The 16884-nt window shown below is 36.8% G+C and overlaps 1 protein-coding gene across 12 annotated transcripts in view; it reads right to left on the bottom strand.

The window, feature by feature from the left end:
* znf512b (zinc finger protein 512B) overlaps nucleotides 1-16884 on the bottom strand; it is a 146075-nt gene that overhangs the window by 63200 nt on the left and 65991 nt on the right. For 8 of the 12 annotated variants that reach the window (XR_012398856.1, XR_012398857.1, XR_012398858.1 and 5 more), the window contains 4 exons: nucleotides 9786-9865; nucleotides 9420-9548; nucleotides 4217-4401; nucleotides 3799-4010 (listed from right to left, as the gene is read on the bottom strand). Coding sequence is in view for 7 of the 12 variants with exons in the window: in XM_005162004.6 (XP_005162061.1) it covers nucleotides 3799-4010; nucleotides 4217-4401; nucleotides 9420-9548; nucleotides 9786-9865 (606 nt within the window). In the remaining 5 variants the exon portion in view is untranslated. The remainder of the gene's footprint in view (nucleotides 1-3798; nucleotides 4011-4216; nucleotides 4402-9419; nucleotides 9549-9785; nucleotides 9866-16884) is intronic. The other 4 variants (XM_009296700.5, XM_073939523.1, XM_073939526.1 and 1 more) reach the window with 1 other exon arrangement.

The following is a 16884-nucleotide window of genomic DNA, read 5'->3' as shown; positions in this document are numbered from 1 at the left end:
GTTTATGACTTATTCATGATAAATTATGTCACCTTGCTAATGTCAAACTGTCATGACCAAGAAACTGACAGGTTTTGTTGTCTTGGTAATGTCATGGCAATAAATGTCATTAAGTTTTAAAAATGCTGTTATAAAATCATTTGACAGAGTATTGACACTTTTGCTTAGTAATGTTTATGACAGATTTATGACAAATTATGTCACCTTGCAAATGTCAAACTGTCATGACCAAGACACTGACAGGTTTTGTTGTCTGGGTAATGTCAATTGACAATGAATGTCATTAAATTTCAATTATGCTGTTATAAAATAATTTGACAGTGTATTGACACTTTAGCTAAGTGATGTTTATGACAGATTTATGACAAATTATGTTGTCTTGCTATTGTCAAACTGTCATGACAAAGACACTGACAGGCTTTGTTGTCTGGGTAATGTCAAGTGACAAGGAATGTCATTAAATTTCAATTATGCTGTTATAAAATAATTTGACAGTGTATTGAAACTTTTGCTTAGTAATGTTTATGACAGATTTATGACAAATTATGTCACCTTGCAAATGTCAAACTGTCATGACCAAGACACTGACAGGTTTTGTTGTCTGGGTAATGTCAATTGGCAATAAATGTCATTAAATTTCAATGATGCTGTTATAAAATCATTTGACAGTGTATTGACACTTTAGCTAAGCAATGTTTATGACAGATTTATGACAAATTATGTTGTCTTGCTATTGTCAAGCTGTCATGACAAAGACACTGACAGGTTTTGTTGTCTTGGTAATGTCAAGTGGCATTAAATGGTCATTAAATTTCAATGATGCTGTTATAAAATCATTTGACATAGTAATGACACTTTTGCTTAGTAATGTTTATGACAGATTTATGACAGGTGATGGCATCTTGCTAATGTCAAGCTGCCATGAAAAAAACACTAATAGGTTTTGTTGTCTTGGAGATGTCAAGTGGCTCTAAATTCTCATTAAATAGCAACGACCCTGTTCTAAAATTATTTGACAGTATTGACACTTTTGCTAAGTAATGTTTATGACAGATTTATGACAAGTTGTGTCCTCTTTGCTAATGTCAAACGGTCACAACAAAAACACTGACAGGTTTTGTTGTCTTGGTAATGTCAAGTGGAATTAAATGGTCATTAAATACCAACAATGCTGTTATAAAATAATTTCACAGTGTATTGACACTTTTGCTTAGTAATGTTTATGACAAGTTATGTCATCTTGTTATTGTCAAGCTGTCATGACAAAGACTCTCACAGGTTTTGTTGTCTTGGTAATGCCAAATTGTCAAGACAAAGACAAAGACATGTTATGATGTATTTGTTTATGTCAAGTTGTCATAACAAACATCTCAAACTATATCAACTTTGCATTTAAAATGACAACTATGCGAAGGTCACTTGATGAAAGTTGTCATAAGCATGTATAATTCTGTGTGTAATGTCATAATCATGATTACGTCTTATGATTACGTCTTATGAACACTCCCTAAAGTGTTTTTTTTTTACTAATGAATACAGAACACAGTAGTTCATTTATATTCTTGAAGAAAGCTAAATAAAGTAATCTTGCTATATAGATAGCTAAATAAAGTGACATATTATATCCAAAAACTTCATACGGTGAACTAAAAATCAACAGGAAGAGAAGAAGCTGCTGCAGTGAGTCTAAATACTGAAGTTCAGCTTTGATGAATATGCTTGACAGCATAGACTATAAGCTGTCATTGAGGGTAAGGGTGACCAACAAAGTATTTTTTGGTGTAAATATCGAATTGTTTTTGGCTGCTTGTAATCCATGATATCTTTCAAAGTTATCTGACATTAACAAGAAGATTTTGTTCTGACAGTTAAGCTGAGATCTTGTCATACTTTATAACAATTTTCTTATCTAAAGCAGATAAATTGTGTTAATGTGAGAAATGTTGAACACGGTTGAATACTATTTGGTTTGAGGTTACGTATCTTACATCTTAATGTGTATGCATTCACATGACCTTTGCTTGTCAACTTATGTCACACAAGCACAGCTGCTCAAGTCTTTTCCTCCTGACATTTCAGACACACACACACACACACACACACACACACACACACACACACACACACACACACACACACACACACACACACACACACACACAGTCCTCGCCTCTGGCTCTGGAATGGAACAGCAAACGAAGGGATCGTGTACCCAAACAAAGGCCATAAATAGCGAACTCACAGCACGAGTCGCGCCGACATCTCAACACACACAGCGGTTCTGCCAGGCGGAGACAGAGACAGCAGTGCCACCAGCTACCAGAGAGACTTAATGACCGGCAAACACTGAGCTCTCACACACTGCTACTTAAAGGGCCAGGACAACACTTTACACAAACGCCAATAAGGGCATTCTGGGACATGCTAATGACTGCTGTTATAATTTTGACGTAAAAACATTTAAAATAGCACACACCGAGAAATCATTCATTTACTTTTGTCCAGAATTTTTTTATGTCATGTGAGTTTTATATATAGTGCTTATTTTAAAGAGGTGGTCCACTACGATATCATATTTAAACTTAAGTTCATGTGTAATGTTGCTATGTGAACATAACATCTCTCAATGCAATACGCTTAAAGTTTTACAGAGTTAGCTCAGCAAAGCCTACAGTATGAAGTTTGGGGACTACAAAAAATACATCCAGGCTAGTGAGATCACAAAAGCTTTAAATTACATGCATCAACTGCGTGCAGCAAAGGGGCGTAGCCAAAGGTGCTGTAATGTTATAGCAGAGAAAGGTAAAATGCCATCCAAACACTGCTATTTCCACAGAGCTTCTTCTGTTTCTGTATTAGTGCTTCTGACGGACACAACAAAAAGAGAGAAGTACTTACAATTTAATTTTAATTATGTTCCTGAGATTTATAAAAATACATAGCTCTAGCATTTGACAAAGGAGAGCTTCCAGAATCTCTTCCAATTAAATGATGGATTTGTCTAAAAACTCCTCAAAGAAGGAACAGCTCCAACCATAATAGACGAAGATGTGGATTGTGAGCAACAACCTAGTATTTTGAGTTGTTAAAATGAATCTATTGTATGCATAGTAGGATTTTCATTTATTCATTCATTCAATTATTCATTCATTTTCTTTTCGATTTAGTAATTAATCTGGGGTCGCCACAGCGGAATGAACCGCCAGCTTATCCAGAATATGTTTTTGCAGCAGATGCCCTTTCAGCTGTAACCCATTTCTGGGAAACATCCATACACACTTATACACACTCATATATGGACAATTTAGCCGAGGCTAAAAGATTAAACTTTTTTTAAGATTGAACTTTATTTGATTGATTACAGTTTTGATTTGGCATCATCTAATCTAATGTATATGCCCACATAAATGCATACATACATACATTCACTATCACTATCACAAAGTCACTATCATATTTTCTGGGCATGTCCAATTATACACCTGTTTTTGGAAAGACATTCACAAGACATTGGAGGCCGTATTGAAGACCGAAATCAAATTTCAGCTTTCAGTGTTATACTTAGGAATTTTTGAGTTGCATGAAACTAAATATATATATATATATATATATATATATATATATATATATATATATATATATATATATATATATATATAGAGAGAGAGAGAGAGAGAGAGAGAGAGAGAGAGAGAGAGAAACATAAAGAATAGTATTGGTTGCACCCTACTATCATGTCAGGTGTTATTAGTTACTGTGACAGCCAGCAGTCATGATCTCAGTGTGTAGCAATCTTACTGTGCTTCATTCTTTCTGGGTCCTCCTCAGGGAATGGTGGAGGTAAACTGCCCCCCTCGCTCTCGCTGCCTCCGGTGTCTACAGACGAGTTCTGCTGCTGTCTTCTGTCCGGCCTCTGGGGGGCGCAATCCCCATTCTGTGAGGGCTGAGACGCCTCCTGTGTCTTCTTCACCTTGAAAAATAGAGGCGACGGAGGGTTGTTCTCCACGGGCCTGAGAAGGAGCACGGGGAACACAGCCTATTAATGTCAATCCACAGAGGAGCCACACCATAGAAACATCATCTAGGACATAATGAAGACCTCATGGAAAACAAGGCATCATTTTTAGCTGAGTGCCAAATAAAGTGTTTGCGCACATATTAGCTGTGGAAATGTATCATGCATGGCTAAAGTTGGATTAAGAAAAAGCGTTCAAACCTTTTTTTGGCATTTCCCTTCATGGGGCTTTTCTGCTGTTTGGGTTCGGGTTTGGGGTCAGGTTTGGTCTCCATGGTGACTCTTTCTGGATGGTTCCACAGCTTGTGCTTCTGAAGACGCACCTTGGTGGCAAACACAGCTTCACAGTACGGGCAGCTGTGACTCAGCTTCTCTGCTATGGTCGCCTGAATACCACACAAACACACACACTCAGTTAAGTTCTGTGCTATAGGTATCAGATGTAAGCAAAAAAAAATTGGTTGGGTCTTTCCAGAGTTTTTTTTTTTTTTCACTAAAGAAGGTGGGTCAAGACGGTTCAGTGGTGGCCCAATCTTCAACTTGTTTTATAAAAGATTGAAATGTCCACTGAAATGTCAAGAAGAGTAACAATAGTTTTTATGTCAAAAAAGCTTGCAAGTCATATGTTTATAGCACAAATATTTGATGTAAGGGAAAAATGCTTATATCTAAGGTTGTTCCGATTCCAATACAAGTATCAGAGATGCCACTGATACCACAAAAAATTCTCGTATCAGTGTTGCTGAGTCTTTGAAACCATTTTCTTCAATGAGACATACAGTTATGCCCGCTAGCTTTGTTTAAATCTAAAGTCAATTCCTTGCTGCATAGAATGCAAACACAGCAATCACAGAAATGTGATTTCCACCACTTTACAAAAAATTTGAAAGTATTCATAATAGCATCACTGCGAAAAAAAACAAAAACAAAAAAAAAGATGAATGAATGCATGCTACACTTCCAACTGTACATTGTGCTTTCTTTTTCTTCAAATGAGTTTTGAGGTAAAATAGGAATAAATCCTCATAAAGTCAGCGTATTAGCGCGCTGCTACATTGAAAACATATCATTCGATTTGTGTCTTCTGATTGGTTGTTGGGATATAGCGGCTTTTCTGTCAAAGGCAAGTGTCGTTTAGGGGCTTTTTATTTCTAAATACGCTGATGCTGCGATTTTAATGATAAAAAGCTAATCTTTTTGTTAATGGCGTACTACGTGCCTAAAGCATTCATTCAATGTCATTATCTCATTTTTGGCGGAAGTGGCGTTTAGCTGCTTTTGCATCTGATCTCTTCATATATGTGTGCTTAAGTCAAAATTATTAGCCCTCCTGAATAATTTCTACACTTTTTCAAATATTTCCCATGTGATATTTAACACAGAAAGGAGATTTTCACAGCACTTCCTATAATACTCTTTCTTCTGGGAAAAGACATAAGAAATTAGTTATTAGAAACTAGTTATTACAACTGATACATTTAAAAAATGTGTTGAAAAAATCAAATAAAAGAGATAAAGTCAGAATTATTAGCCCTCCTACTAATTTTTTTCTTTTTTAAATATTTCCCAAATGTTGTTTAACAGAGCAATGACATTTTCAGAGTATGTCTGATCATATTTTTGCTTCTGGAAAAAGTCTTATTTGTTTTATTTTGACTAGAATAAAAGCAGTATTCAATTTTTTGTTAACCATTGTAAGGGCAAAATTATTAGCCCCTTTAACCAATTTTTTTTTTCTCGACTGTCTACAGAACAAGCCATCATTATACAATAACTTGTCTAATTACCCTAACTTGCCTAGTTAAACTAATAAACCTAATTAAGCCTTCAAATGTCACTTTAAGCTGTATAGAAGTGTCTTAAAAATTTTCTAGTAAAATATTATTAACTGTCATCATGGCAAAGATAAAATAAATCAGTTATTAGAAATGAGTTATTAAAACTATTATGTTTAGAAATGTGTTGAAAACAATCTTCTCTCCATAAACAGAAATTGAGGAAAAAAATAAACAGGGGGGGATAATAATTGAGGGGGGCTAATAATTCTGTCTTCAACTGTATATACTATCGAAAAAAAGACTTGTCATTTATCCAAGTTTTAGGAACAACCAATAATAACTTGATTTCTAGTAAATCATTTGGTGTCAGAAGTGGCTTATATGAAAGGCAAATGCCTCTAGAATACACTTTATTTTTAAACTATTTACTTTTAAACTATTTAATTAGGACAGTAAGGTCTGACTTTGCTCAGACAAAAACCTTGTCACTTAACAGAAGTAATGTACAGTTTAAAAAGAAAAAGTGGAAAAATAATTAATATTTGACATGACTTCGCTGACCTTGGATGACTGCATCCATACATTTCTGCAATGACTCAAATAACTTATTAATAAACTCATCTGGAATGGCAAGGAAAGCATTCTTGCAGGACTCCCAGAGGTCATCAAGATTCTTTGATTTATCTTCAATGCCTCCTCCTTCATCTTACCCCACACATGATCAATGTTAATGTCTGGCGACTAGGCTGGCCAATCCTGGAGCACCTTGACCTTCTTTGCTTTCAGGAACTTTGATGTGGAGGCTGAAGTATTAGAAGAAGCGCTATCCTGCTGAAGAATTAGCCCTCTCCTGTGGTTTGTAATGTAATGAGCAACACAAATGTCTTGATACCTCAGGCTGTTGTTGTTGCCATCCACTCTGCAGATATCTTGCACGCCCCATACTGAATGTAAACCCAAACCATGATTTGTCCTTCACCAAAATTGACTGGTTTCTATTAGAATCTTGGCTCCACTTCCGCAGTATTTGTGATGATTGGGATGCAGCTCAATAGATGATTCATCTGAAAAAAATCTACTTTCTCATACTTTTCCAAATCATCAACTAGAAGTCAAACAAGTTTTGCTCTCACAACTAGGATCGACGGAAAGAGTCTAGTCAGGTAGTGTGTGTGTGTGTGTGTGTGTGTGTGTGTGTGTGTGTGTGTGTGTGTGTGTGTGTGTGTCAGGTAGTGTGTGTGCCGCTAAACGACACTTCCACCAAAAATGAGGTAATGACATTAAGCGAATGTAGAACAAACAAAACATATATTTGCATCAAATTATCTCAAACGCAGCGCCAGCTTATTCAGAAATAACAGTTTGTTGGCAAAAGCCTCTAAACGCCACTAGCCTTTGACAGCAAAAGCTGCTATGTCCTGAGAAACAAGCAGAAAACGCAAATCGAATCATAGCTTTTCACTGTAGCAGCGCACTGATACGTCGGCCTTTATGAAGAGACTGTTTTATTCTAATTCCGATTTACATTTTAAAAGATGGAGTTTGATGAGCCTGTTCGACTGTCAGTGACGGTCAAATGAAAATGAAAATGAAAATGTCCCTCAAATGTCCCTGTGCATCATAAGAAAAAGAATACACAAATGTACAGTCGGAAGTGCAGCATGCATTCATAATGTTTTTTTTGTGCAGTGCTGGTACTTTGAATGAGTTCGATTTACTTGACATTGAGCGGCAACTCAATTTCACGAAAGATCATTTTAAGATACTATTTTTTTTGTGGATAAACAAGAGACAAAAAAAGAGACCAAGACCTTGAGCATAGTGAGAATGAATGAGTGACAGCTTTTAAAATTGTCTGAGAGACATCCCCTTTTTTGCACAGTAGGCCTTGTCTTTTATTTGCTAATGTATATATATATTACTTTAATAAATTGTATTCCTTTTTTCATTATGGACAATGCACAGACATTGATGTTTCACAATGTTTTTACACTACATTATTTGAATCTAAAAAGCTTAGTTTGCAATGTTTAATTTTTTTTACATTACTTTTACATTACAACCTTAATAAATCAAAATCCAAAATATCAGAAATACCAACAGATTGTTAACAATTAATTAATGCTAGTTTTAATATTATTGATTAATGCACTTACTCGACAGATGTCATTCATTCAATTGCCTTATAGTCCCTGGTTTATCAGGGGTTACCACAGCAGAATGAACCGCCACTTACTTGACATATTTATGTATTTTATATTTTAGGTGGTTTGTGTAATGTGTTTTAAGTTTAATAAAATAATTTCTAATTGCATCTTTAGTGATTTTCAACTAATTACAGTCTTGTCCCAATAGGTGGATTTAGAGGTATTTGCAAAAAAGCACAAGTGGATTTAGCTCGTTTTGATGGCAAAAAAAATCTAAAAAGTGAAATTTTGGAAAAAAATGTGTTTTATTTACCAGATAATAACCTTCTCATTATCTATAATAATATAATACAATATATAAAACATCTGAACCTAAACAGAGGAGCCTGATAGAAAAATGTTCATTTACAAGAAAAGTGATGTGATTTATCTATCTATCTATCTATCTATCTATCTATCTATCTATCTATCTATCTATCTATCTATCTATCTATCTATCTATCTATCTATCTATCTATCTATCTATCTATCTATCTATCTATCTATCTATCTATATATATATATATATATATATATATATATATATATATGAAGTTCTTTTTCAGTGTGGAAGAGTAAATAATATTACTGTTAAATGTGTCTTATAATAAAATACTCTAGTTCACTAAATGTATTTGTTCATGTTTTATTACAGGATAAGTTTGAAGTTCATCATAAAACATTTAGATAAATTCAAACAAGGTTAGTAGGTGCACAAATACACACCCAGGTCTGGGGTTAGCACTTTATCGGCTGATACCAGTCCATGTATTGGAATCGGTATCGAAAAGGGTATCGGGACATCTCTAATTTAAGGATCACAGAGATGCCAATAAAGGCTAATCAATTGACATTTTACATCTTTACATATTTGTACAATTCTTCAATCCACTTGGTTTCACCTATTTTTCAGCAAGATGATTTTAAGTACCCAATGTAACATGCGTTCTCTCTCTCTATATATAATCAGTTGTGTAAATATACACTGTGTATTTAGTAAACATATATTAAGATTTTATCATATCATTAAGATTTGACTAAAAATGTAATAGCTTTAATTCCCAGGATTACACTAAACTGATTAAAAGTTGAGATGTTTATAATCTCACAAATAATTTAAAATTTAAATAGGTTAAATGTATTCGTCCAAACTTTATATTCAAGACAAAATAAATGTAGAAATCTATGTATTCATCCTCTTTGACACCTGCCAAAACAACACAAGTATGCCAGTATCAATACATTTCAAAGCTATTGCAGCTAAATGTCCTAGCTGACGCAATCCTAAACCAACCCAAACCTTTAGCACTTCATAACCTTGACTTGACTAGTCGGAAACTGTCCATACAACCCACTGACTATAGTGTAAACCCCCACTGAGTGCATACACGTTTTTTTTTTTTTTTTTTTTTTTGCAGTGTAATGGATATTAGTGTTTACCCCTTGGCATCGCTGATAGTGATATTTAAGTCCGTAAATACTGGGGAATTCCAGCCAGCAGCCTGAGCTTGGACATTTCACCCTGGAACGACTCTTAAACTCCTCTTTCCACTGAACCATCATATGGGCCTTCAACGAGAGAAAAGCAAACAATACACAAGAGGCACTGCAAACTATTAGCAATCAATTGACTAACACTCAGCCCTCTGTGAGATGATCCTCTTCCAAATTCAACAGTTGGAAGTACTTTTGGAAATTCCCCTTACTCATTTCACAAACGGCTTTAAAAAACACTCAAAATCCCAATCTGGCATGTACTTCGCTCCTTTATCAGTGGCCAAAAGATATATTTAATGCTTTACTCACAGGAATATTGCGCAGCTCCTGTACCTCCACTCGAGGACGCCCTTTTTTCTTGCCCTCTGCTTTGTCATTATAGGAGGAACCTGAGAACATATCAACATCAAAAAGCTCGTAAGAGCACTTACATAGTTTTATATTCAAATGTAATGGCTAATGTGATTGAGAGGAGTTGATTTTCATGCACATCTTGTCAGGAAAGTATGGTTGTGTGATCAGCAGTAAGCCACTGTAAGTCAGAGGGCACTCTTGCGTGGTAATTTCAAATCCCTATGCAAAAGAAATCCACAAAATCCTAGTGGTGTGCAGATTGAGGCTTCATAAAACACTGAAACAGTTGAAGCAAATGTGCCGAGGCTTTGAAATGTTTTAAAACCTTTCTTTACAGTGACACCTAGTGGTCATTTTTTAATGTACTGCTTTTAATGTATTGAAACAGTTGGGTAAATTGAGAAATTATACCCTACGTGGTAGAATTAGGGTTTTAAGTGATTCAGTGAGTGTTTCTGACTAACATGCAAAGATAATACGTTAGAATCCAGGGTAATGCGGCTAAAGACCTTTTTCTTAGAATGCTAAATTGCCCATTGTGCTTTGCGTGTATGCGCAAGGAGAATGCTAAGAACTTCCGGTCAGCAGCTGATGCATATAAACAGTCACATTTTGACAGCTTTGAAACGATAGTTTTAATCTATTTTACCTGCTTTTATCATCTTTGAACTAATACTGTTGTCGATCAGCACCACCTGCTGGACTGATATTTAAAAAAAATGCAATCTAATGCTGTGTTCACACCAAACGTGGAACGCGCGGATATTCGCGCGTAAATTGCCGCGTGAACATTTGAGTTTACTCGCTTCATTCGAGCGTCAAACCCCGCTTCATTCGCGTGTGAAATCCGCTTCATTCGTGTGTCAAAGTCACTTCAGAACAGACGCGGATTCGCGTGATGGGCAGGGCTTCTGTCTGCCCGGTGACAGTAGCTTCGTTGCTAAAAGGCTAACATGAATTTTATGAAGAAAATAACAATGTTTATGTACTTTATAAAGGCTGAAAAACAGCGTTGATACGTTTAGGACCGTGTCTGAGTCCACTACATGCTTTCAGAGGTGCATCCAGCTGTGTGAGCTCATAAACTCCTCCAGAAACTGAATCTGGATCACGGAGGCTTTCAACGGTGCTTCTGACTGAGCCAAGCCCAGTTTGATGACTTGTTGTCGGTGTCGCCAGGAGGATTTCCCCCGGGACACCATCAACAGGTTCTACATCATAATCACGCCCCACAAGAGAAAGCTTCTGATTGGTTAACGCGGCGCGAATTTCTGCTGAAGTTCAGATTTTCGAACTCGAGAGATTCATGCGAAATGCGCGTTAAGCGTGTCAAACGCACAAAACGCTCAATTCGCTCCGCGCCATTCGCGCGTATCGCACTGCAGGATGTCTATTCGCGCGTTTGCATTGACTTAACATGTAAATCACTCACCCTTGACGCGCGTTCCGTGTCTGTTGTGAACGCAGCATGATAGGATGGAAAACAACTGCTGTGAGGCAATTTCCCCTCACAGCAGTCAGACGACATCTTCTGCCGTTTAAATAAAGCCTTGTCATCGCTAAAGTCAACATTTCTTTCTTTCAAATATTTAACCAACCCAAACAAATGTAGTTCACCAAAATGTTTGGCAAACACACATAGCCTACTGTACTGTCAGTAGGCCACTAACACACTGATTTAATGAGTGTGACAAAGTAAAAATAAGGTGACATTTTGAAATGACAGAAAAACACAAACCATGGTAGATACAACAAACTAAATGAAATATAAACAGCTCGTGATTAGAATGAACAGCAAATTAGCCAGCAGAGTATCAGTAACAGACTTTTATTGGTCATTTTTGTAAATTGCATGACTTACATAACAGTTAAGTTTCATGCCAGTAATCTGGTGTGCTCTATAATACAGTGAAGTATTGTGTGTGTGTGTGTGTGTGTGTGTGTGTGTGTGTGTGTGTGTGTGTGTGTGTGTGTGTGTGTGTGTGTGTGTGTGTGTGTGTGTGTGCGTGTGTTTGTGTGTGTGTGTGCACAGTGTTCAGGCGGCAGAAACGTGAACTAGGAGAACGTTTTTCTCTCGAGCGTGAACCACATCTGACAGATTAACAGCTTTAACACACACTTTTTAAAGTTGTGTGTCACAAAAACACTCTGTAATCCATTAAAAACGATTTTGTAACCCATTTTTGGAGTGTAAATTACCAGTTGTGATTGCTGTAAACGGAAGTTCTTAGACATTCTACCAGAAGATGCCGGTTGATATGACGCCCTCTATGCAGCAGCCTAGAAAAAGGTCTATAGATATTAGTTTTTAAATGCTATGTTCTTGTAGTGGTTTTGTTTTAACATTGGTCAGACATCTGAATGAACACTTTGTCAATATGTTTTGTTTCGGTTTAAAAGATTTACATTATTAAAATACATATCAAGTTTTTTTCCAGTCCTATCACTCAAACGCAGATTCGCCAGGTCTTGAAATGCTACTGAAAGGACCAATGCTTTGAATCGCATTAGTCACGTGACCTTAGTCTTTCAAACCATTTTAGTCACATGACCTGGGTGCAGCGGAGTAAAGTAACTAATTACAAATACTCAAATTATTGTAATTGAGCAGTTTTTCTAATGAATTATAATTTGCCAAGTACTGTAGTTTTAAAGTTGTGTACTTTTACTTTGCCTTGAATACATTTTTAGTACAGTATATGTACTTTTACTGCATTACTTTCCTTTAACCTGCAGTCACTACTTAATTTTTTCTTGTCTATGTGGATTATAAAAATCTGTCCTGAGATTCCTATCCAATCAAATCGCACATAGAAGGTAAGTCGCATCATAATGAACTACCTCAAGACATGGGCACTTTATAATATCAGCCGTTTGAAGGCATTAAAAGGGTCCAAAAAGATGTCTAAAATCTTTACAAGCATTGACCTAGAGACCGTTTAGATGCATGTTACTTATAAGAAGATGACGGATGTTTACTGTATGATGACCGAAATGACTCAACAGGCACAAGATGTCAACATGAGGTCAGATTGACTTTGTACCCTAACATCATGGATGTTGCCTTTTGTTTGGAAATGAAAATCCCACTGACGTCAGAACTCAACGTCAGGTCAATGCCAATGTTAAATGTCGAACCTAAAACCAACCAAATATCAACATCAGATGATGATGTTACAGTTTGAAGTTGAGTGGACGTTACCGCTATGACGTCTATCAGAATGTTGGATTTTAGTTGCCTTACCTGAAGAATAAATGTCAGTGTTTGAAGTCAATATGACTTTGGTTTAAGATGTTGGCTTGACGTAAGATTTTGGACCGTTTCTAAGAACCTAAAATCAACCAAATATTTGTTTCGATTGGTGTAGGGGAAAAGGAGCGAGGACTTAGGTGCAGTAAAAAAATGGGTATTTATTAATAATAAAATAAAATAAAAGGCAAAACAAACTACCACGAGGGGAACAACATTAATAAAACAAATAAACAATCTAAACAAACTAGACTGGGCAGGTTGGCAGGAATCAGGACTGGAGGGCAGGCTGGCAGGAATCAAGACTGGAGGACAGGACAAGGCAGGAAATGACAACGAACTGGCACAGGACAGCAGATAATTAACTGAGAAAACTCGAGTCGAGCATAACAGGACAGGACAAGACAGAGCTAGTGTCTGGACTCTGCCACCAAAGCAAGAATTTACAAGACCAGAGTGGCAGAACCCTGCACAATATCAATGTCATTTGACATCATTATTGGTCATCGAAATAACGTGGTCTTTAGACGCTGGCTAGACCTTGAGTTTTGGTCACCTGACATCACAACATAAATCTAACCTAATATTAATGTCTTATGATGTTGTGCGCCTGTTGGGCAATAACTAGATGCACTACAGAATGTTACGTTTACACACATCAACAAATTACATGTAAATGTATCATCTTTTTACAGCACATTACTCACTACTCACTACTCTTGAGTACTTTTAAAAGGGCTACTTTTCCTACTTTGTGTAATATTTACAACATATACTTTTACTCCACTTACACTACATTTTTAGGTAAGTAATGGTACTTTTACTTGAGTATGATTTTTCAGTACTCTTTCCACCATTGCCTGGGTGTTTCAATGGCCTTAGTCACGTGACCAGGGTGTTTTGGGTTATGCTTTGATGCAGTGTTTCGAAACACTTGCAGTTTGGGACCTCGACACTTTTTCATAACATCAGTTTCGCGTCAATCATCCCTAGAAAATCCATATAGCGTTATTTAACAAACCAAACCCTGCTATCAATGATTTAGTGTGACTAACTAACACATGATTATAGAATCATCTCACAGAAGGATTTATTTCAAAAACACGACTGAAATTATGAGCTAATTTTGGAGTTGCAACATATTATTATATGGGGCATCAAAAGTAGCAGCATGTAGTTCACAGATATGCTAAGCAAACAGCTGTCATTGTCACAGAATGATAATCTCAATTTCATTATTAAAGGATGCGATTGATTTTGAATTTGAACATGATTTTGCGAGCTAATCAGTTAACTACAACTCTGTCGAGTAAACACTGCTCCATCTGAAAGCATGTGCTGGAGGTTTACTAGAACCGGCTTTACTGACAAAATATGAATGAAAATTGCCTTTGATTTATTGGTTTCAGGCGACACAGTGGCTCAATGGTTAGTACTTTCGCCTCACAGCAAGAAGGCCACTGGTTCGAGTTTTGGATGGGCCAGTTGGCATTTCTGTGTGGAGTTTGCATGTTCTCCCCGTGTTGGTATGGGTTTCCTCCAGGTGCTCTGGTTTTCCAAAAAGTCCAAAAACATGTGCTATAACTGAATTATGTAAACAAAATTGGCCATAATGGGTGAGGCCCAATTCCAATTCTTAGCCCTTTCCCTTTACACCTACCTCTCGTTTTGCGCATGCCCGTGAAGGGGTAGTGGTGTCCCAATTATCTTTAGCTTGAAGGCGTAGGGCTAAGGGCAAGGGGTATACACCCCTTAAAATGAAGATTTTTCAGGACCACACTCAAAACCAAGGGGTAAGAAAAATTTACTAGAATACATCAGCCAGAGCTCCACTCGGAAGTAAGGAGATGTCTGCTATAATGTAATGTTGTTTTGGTGTGTTTACATAGGTGAATATGGCCCCTGTGTAATTGCACAGTAAAGTTATGATCTTATTGCCACATTAGATCGTTATGATGACATAATATATGCCTTTAGTGATTTGCTGAAGATAAATACCAAAAATAACACTACAGCAGTTGCAATCTTCTGATCTCATATGAAGCAAGAGGTGGCGATGACATATGATGGCATGTGCAGGTGCTCTAGTGCTGTCCCAATTCTTAGGGGTAAATTTTAAAGCCCTTCCCTTAACTCTTGGTCGTAAGGGCTTAGGGGAAGGGGTAGGGGTACAAAAAAAGAATTGGGATTGGGCCTGAATGTGAGAGTGTGTAAGGGTGTTTCCCCGTACTGGGTTGTGGCTGGAAAGGCATCTGCTACATAAAACATATGCTGGAATAGCCACTGTGGTGACGTCTGATAAATAAGGGACTAAGCCGAAGGAAAATGCTTGCACACAGTTTGAAGCTAAAGAGCTAAACAACTCAAAACATGGAATCTCCTCATCCACCACCAGTGAGCAGCATCCACCAGCCATATTGCACCAAACCACCACCCAGCTGATGGTGGTTAGATAGAGGGTGCTCACTAACAGTATAGTGTCCCCATCACTATACTGGGGCAATAGAACTCACACAGACCACAGGTTGGGTGCCCCCTGCTGGTCTCACTAACACCACTTCCGGCAGCTACCTAGCTTTTCCATGTGGTCTCCCATCCACAAACTAACCAGGCACAGCCCTGCTTAGCTTAAGTGGGTGACCATGGGTGAGCTGCAGAGAGCTAGGTACCAGCTTCTTTAAAATGGGCTGAAACAACACAATTCTTGATTTTTTTGGGAAACCCAATTGTTTTTTGTTCAATCCACCTAAATTTGTAAAAACAAATAAGTTGACCTATTGCTTTATGTTGTCCCAACCCAAATTGATTGTGTGGAACCCAGCAACAAAAAGACTAAAACTAGACTAAAAAGCTGTGCGTGAACACACCAAATAGATGACAGCCAAGTGAAACGAGAATGTACGCCCTGCGTGAGTGAATGTAATTTTTTATACCAACAAGGCAGCAGTATCTGTGTTGTTATCCCACAAAGAAAACCAGAACAAGGGTTGCACACATACAAACTGTCAACAAAACAGTTCAGTTACAGTTCTTCTAGCTCACCACAGAAGGAATTACCCTGAGATAAGAGTTGCATATGTTGGATAATCTGATTATCGCTATTGTTTGCAAATATTTATTATTGTGTTCTTTGTTTTTTGAAGTTCTTTTTATAGCAGCTAATAATCATATGTCCCTCTGAATTCATTTCACATATTAATTGTGATAAACTTGTCACAAAATGTTCAAGCTTACTTTAGCAAAGCCGACTTTGAAGAAATATAGCACAGGATTACTTTTAAAGTAAAACATTTTACACAATACATTGGTGTCACTTAATTTTGATGGTAACTTTAACACATTTTGTTAAACTTATTTTACATTACTTCTGCATGCTAACTAATTCTCATTAGATTTTAAGTAGACTGTTAGGTTGGGATTAGTGTTAGTGTAAATTGACACGCACTTGCAAAGTTTCTTATAGTCAGTTAAATGTCTGCTAAAGGAGCAGTATTAGTCTACTAAAACTCAAATGAGAAGTAATTGGCATGTAGTTGCAATGCAACTTTTAGTCAACAAAATGTGCAATAGGGACCATCAAAGTGTTACCAAACATTTTACATAAACAACTTTTTGCTAACTTTGTGTGTGGGATGTTGTTGCATGTCAGTAGTAAATAATTACTCAGCATGGACATTTATTGTTTGATTCAAAGGTAATATCTAAACTTCTAAAAAAGTAATTCCATGCAAATGTCATCCCTGCCATGAAAAGTTGTCACTAAAATAGGCCTCTAAGTTTTTGGTGTAAGCTTGTATTTTACAG

The sequence above is a fragment of the Danio rerio genome, chromosome 23 (assembly GCF_049306965.1).
Source record: "Danio rerio strain Tuebingen ecotype United States chromosome 23, GRCz12tu, whole genome shotgun sequence".
NCBI classification, from domain to species: domain Eukaryota; kingdom Metazoa; phylum Chordata; class Actinopteri; order Cypriniformes; family Danionidae; genus Danio; species Danio rerio.
This window is presented reverse-complemented; position numbering and strand designations above follow the sequence as displayed.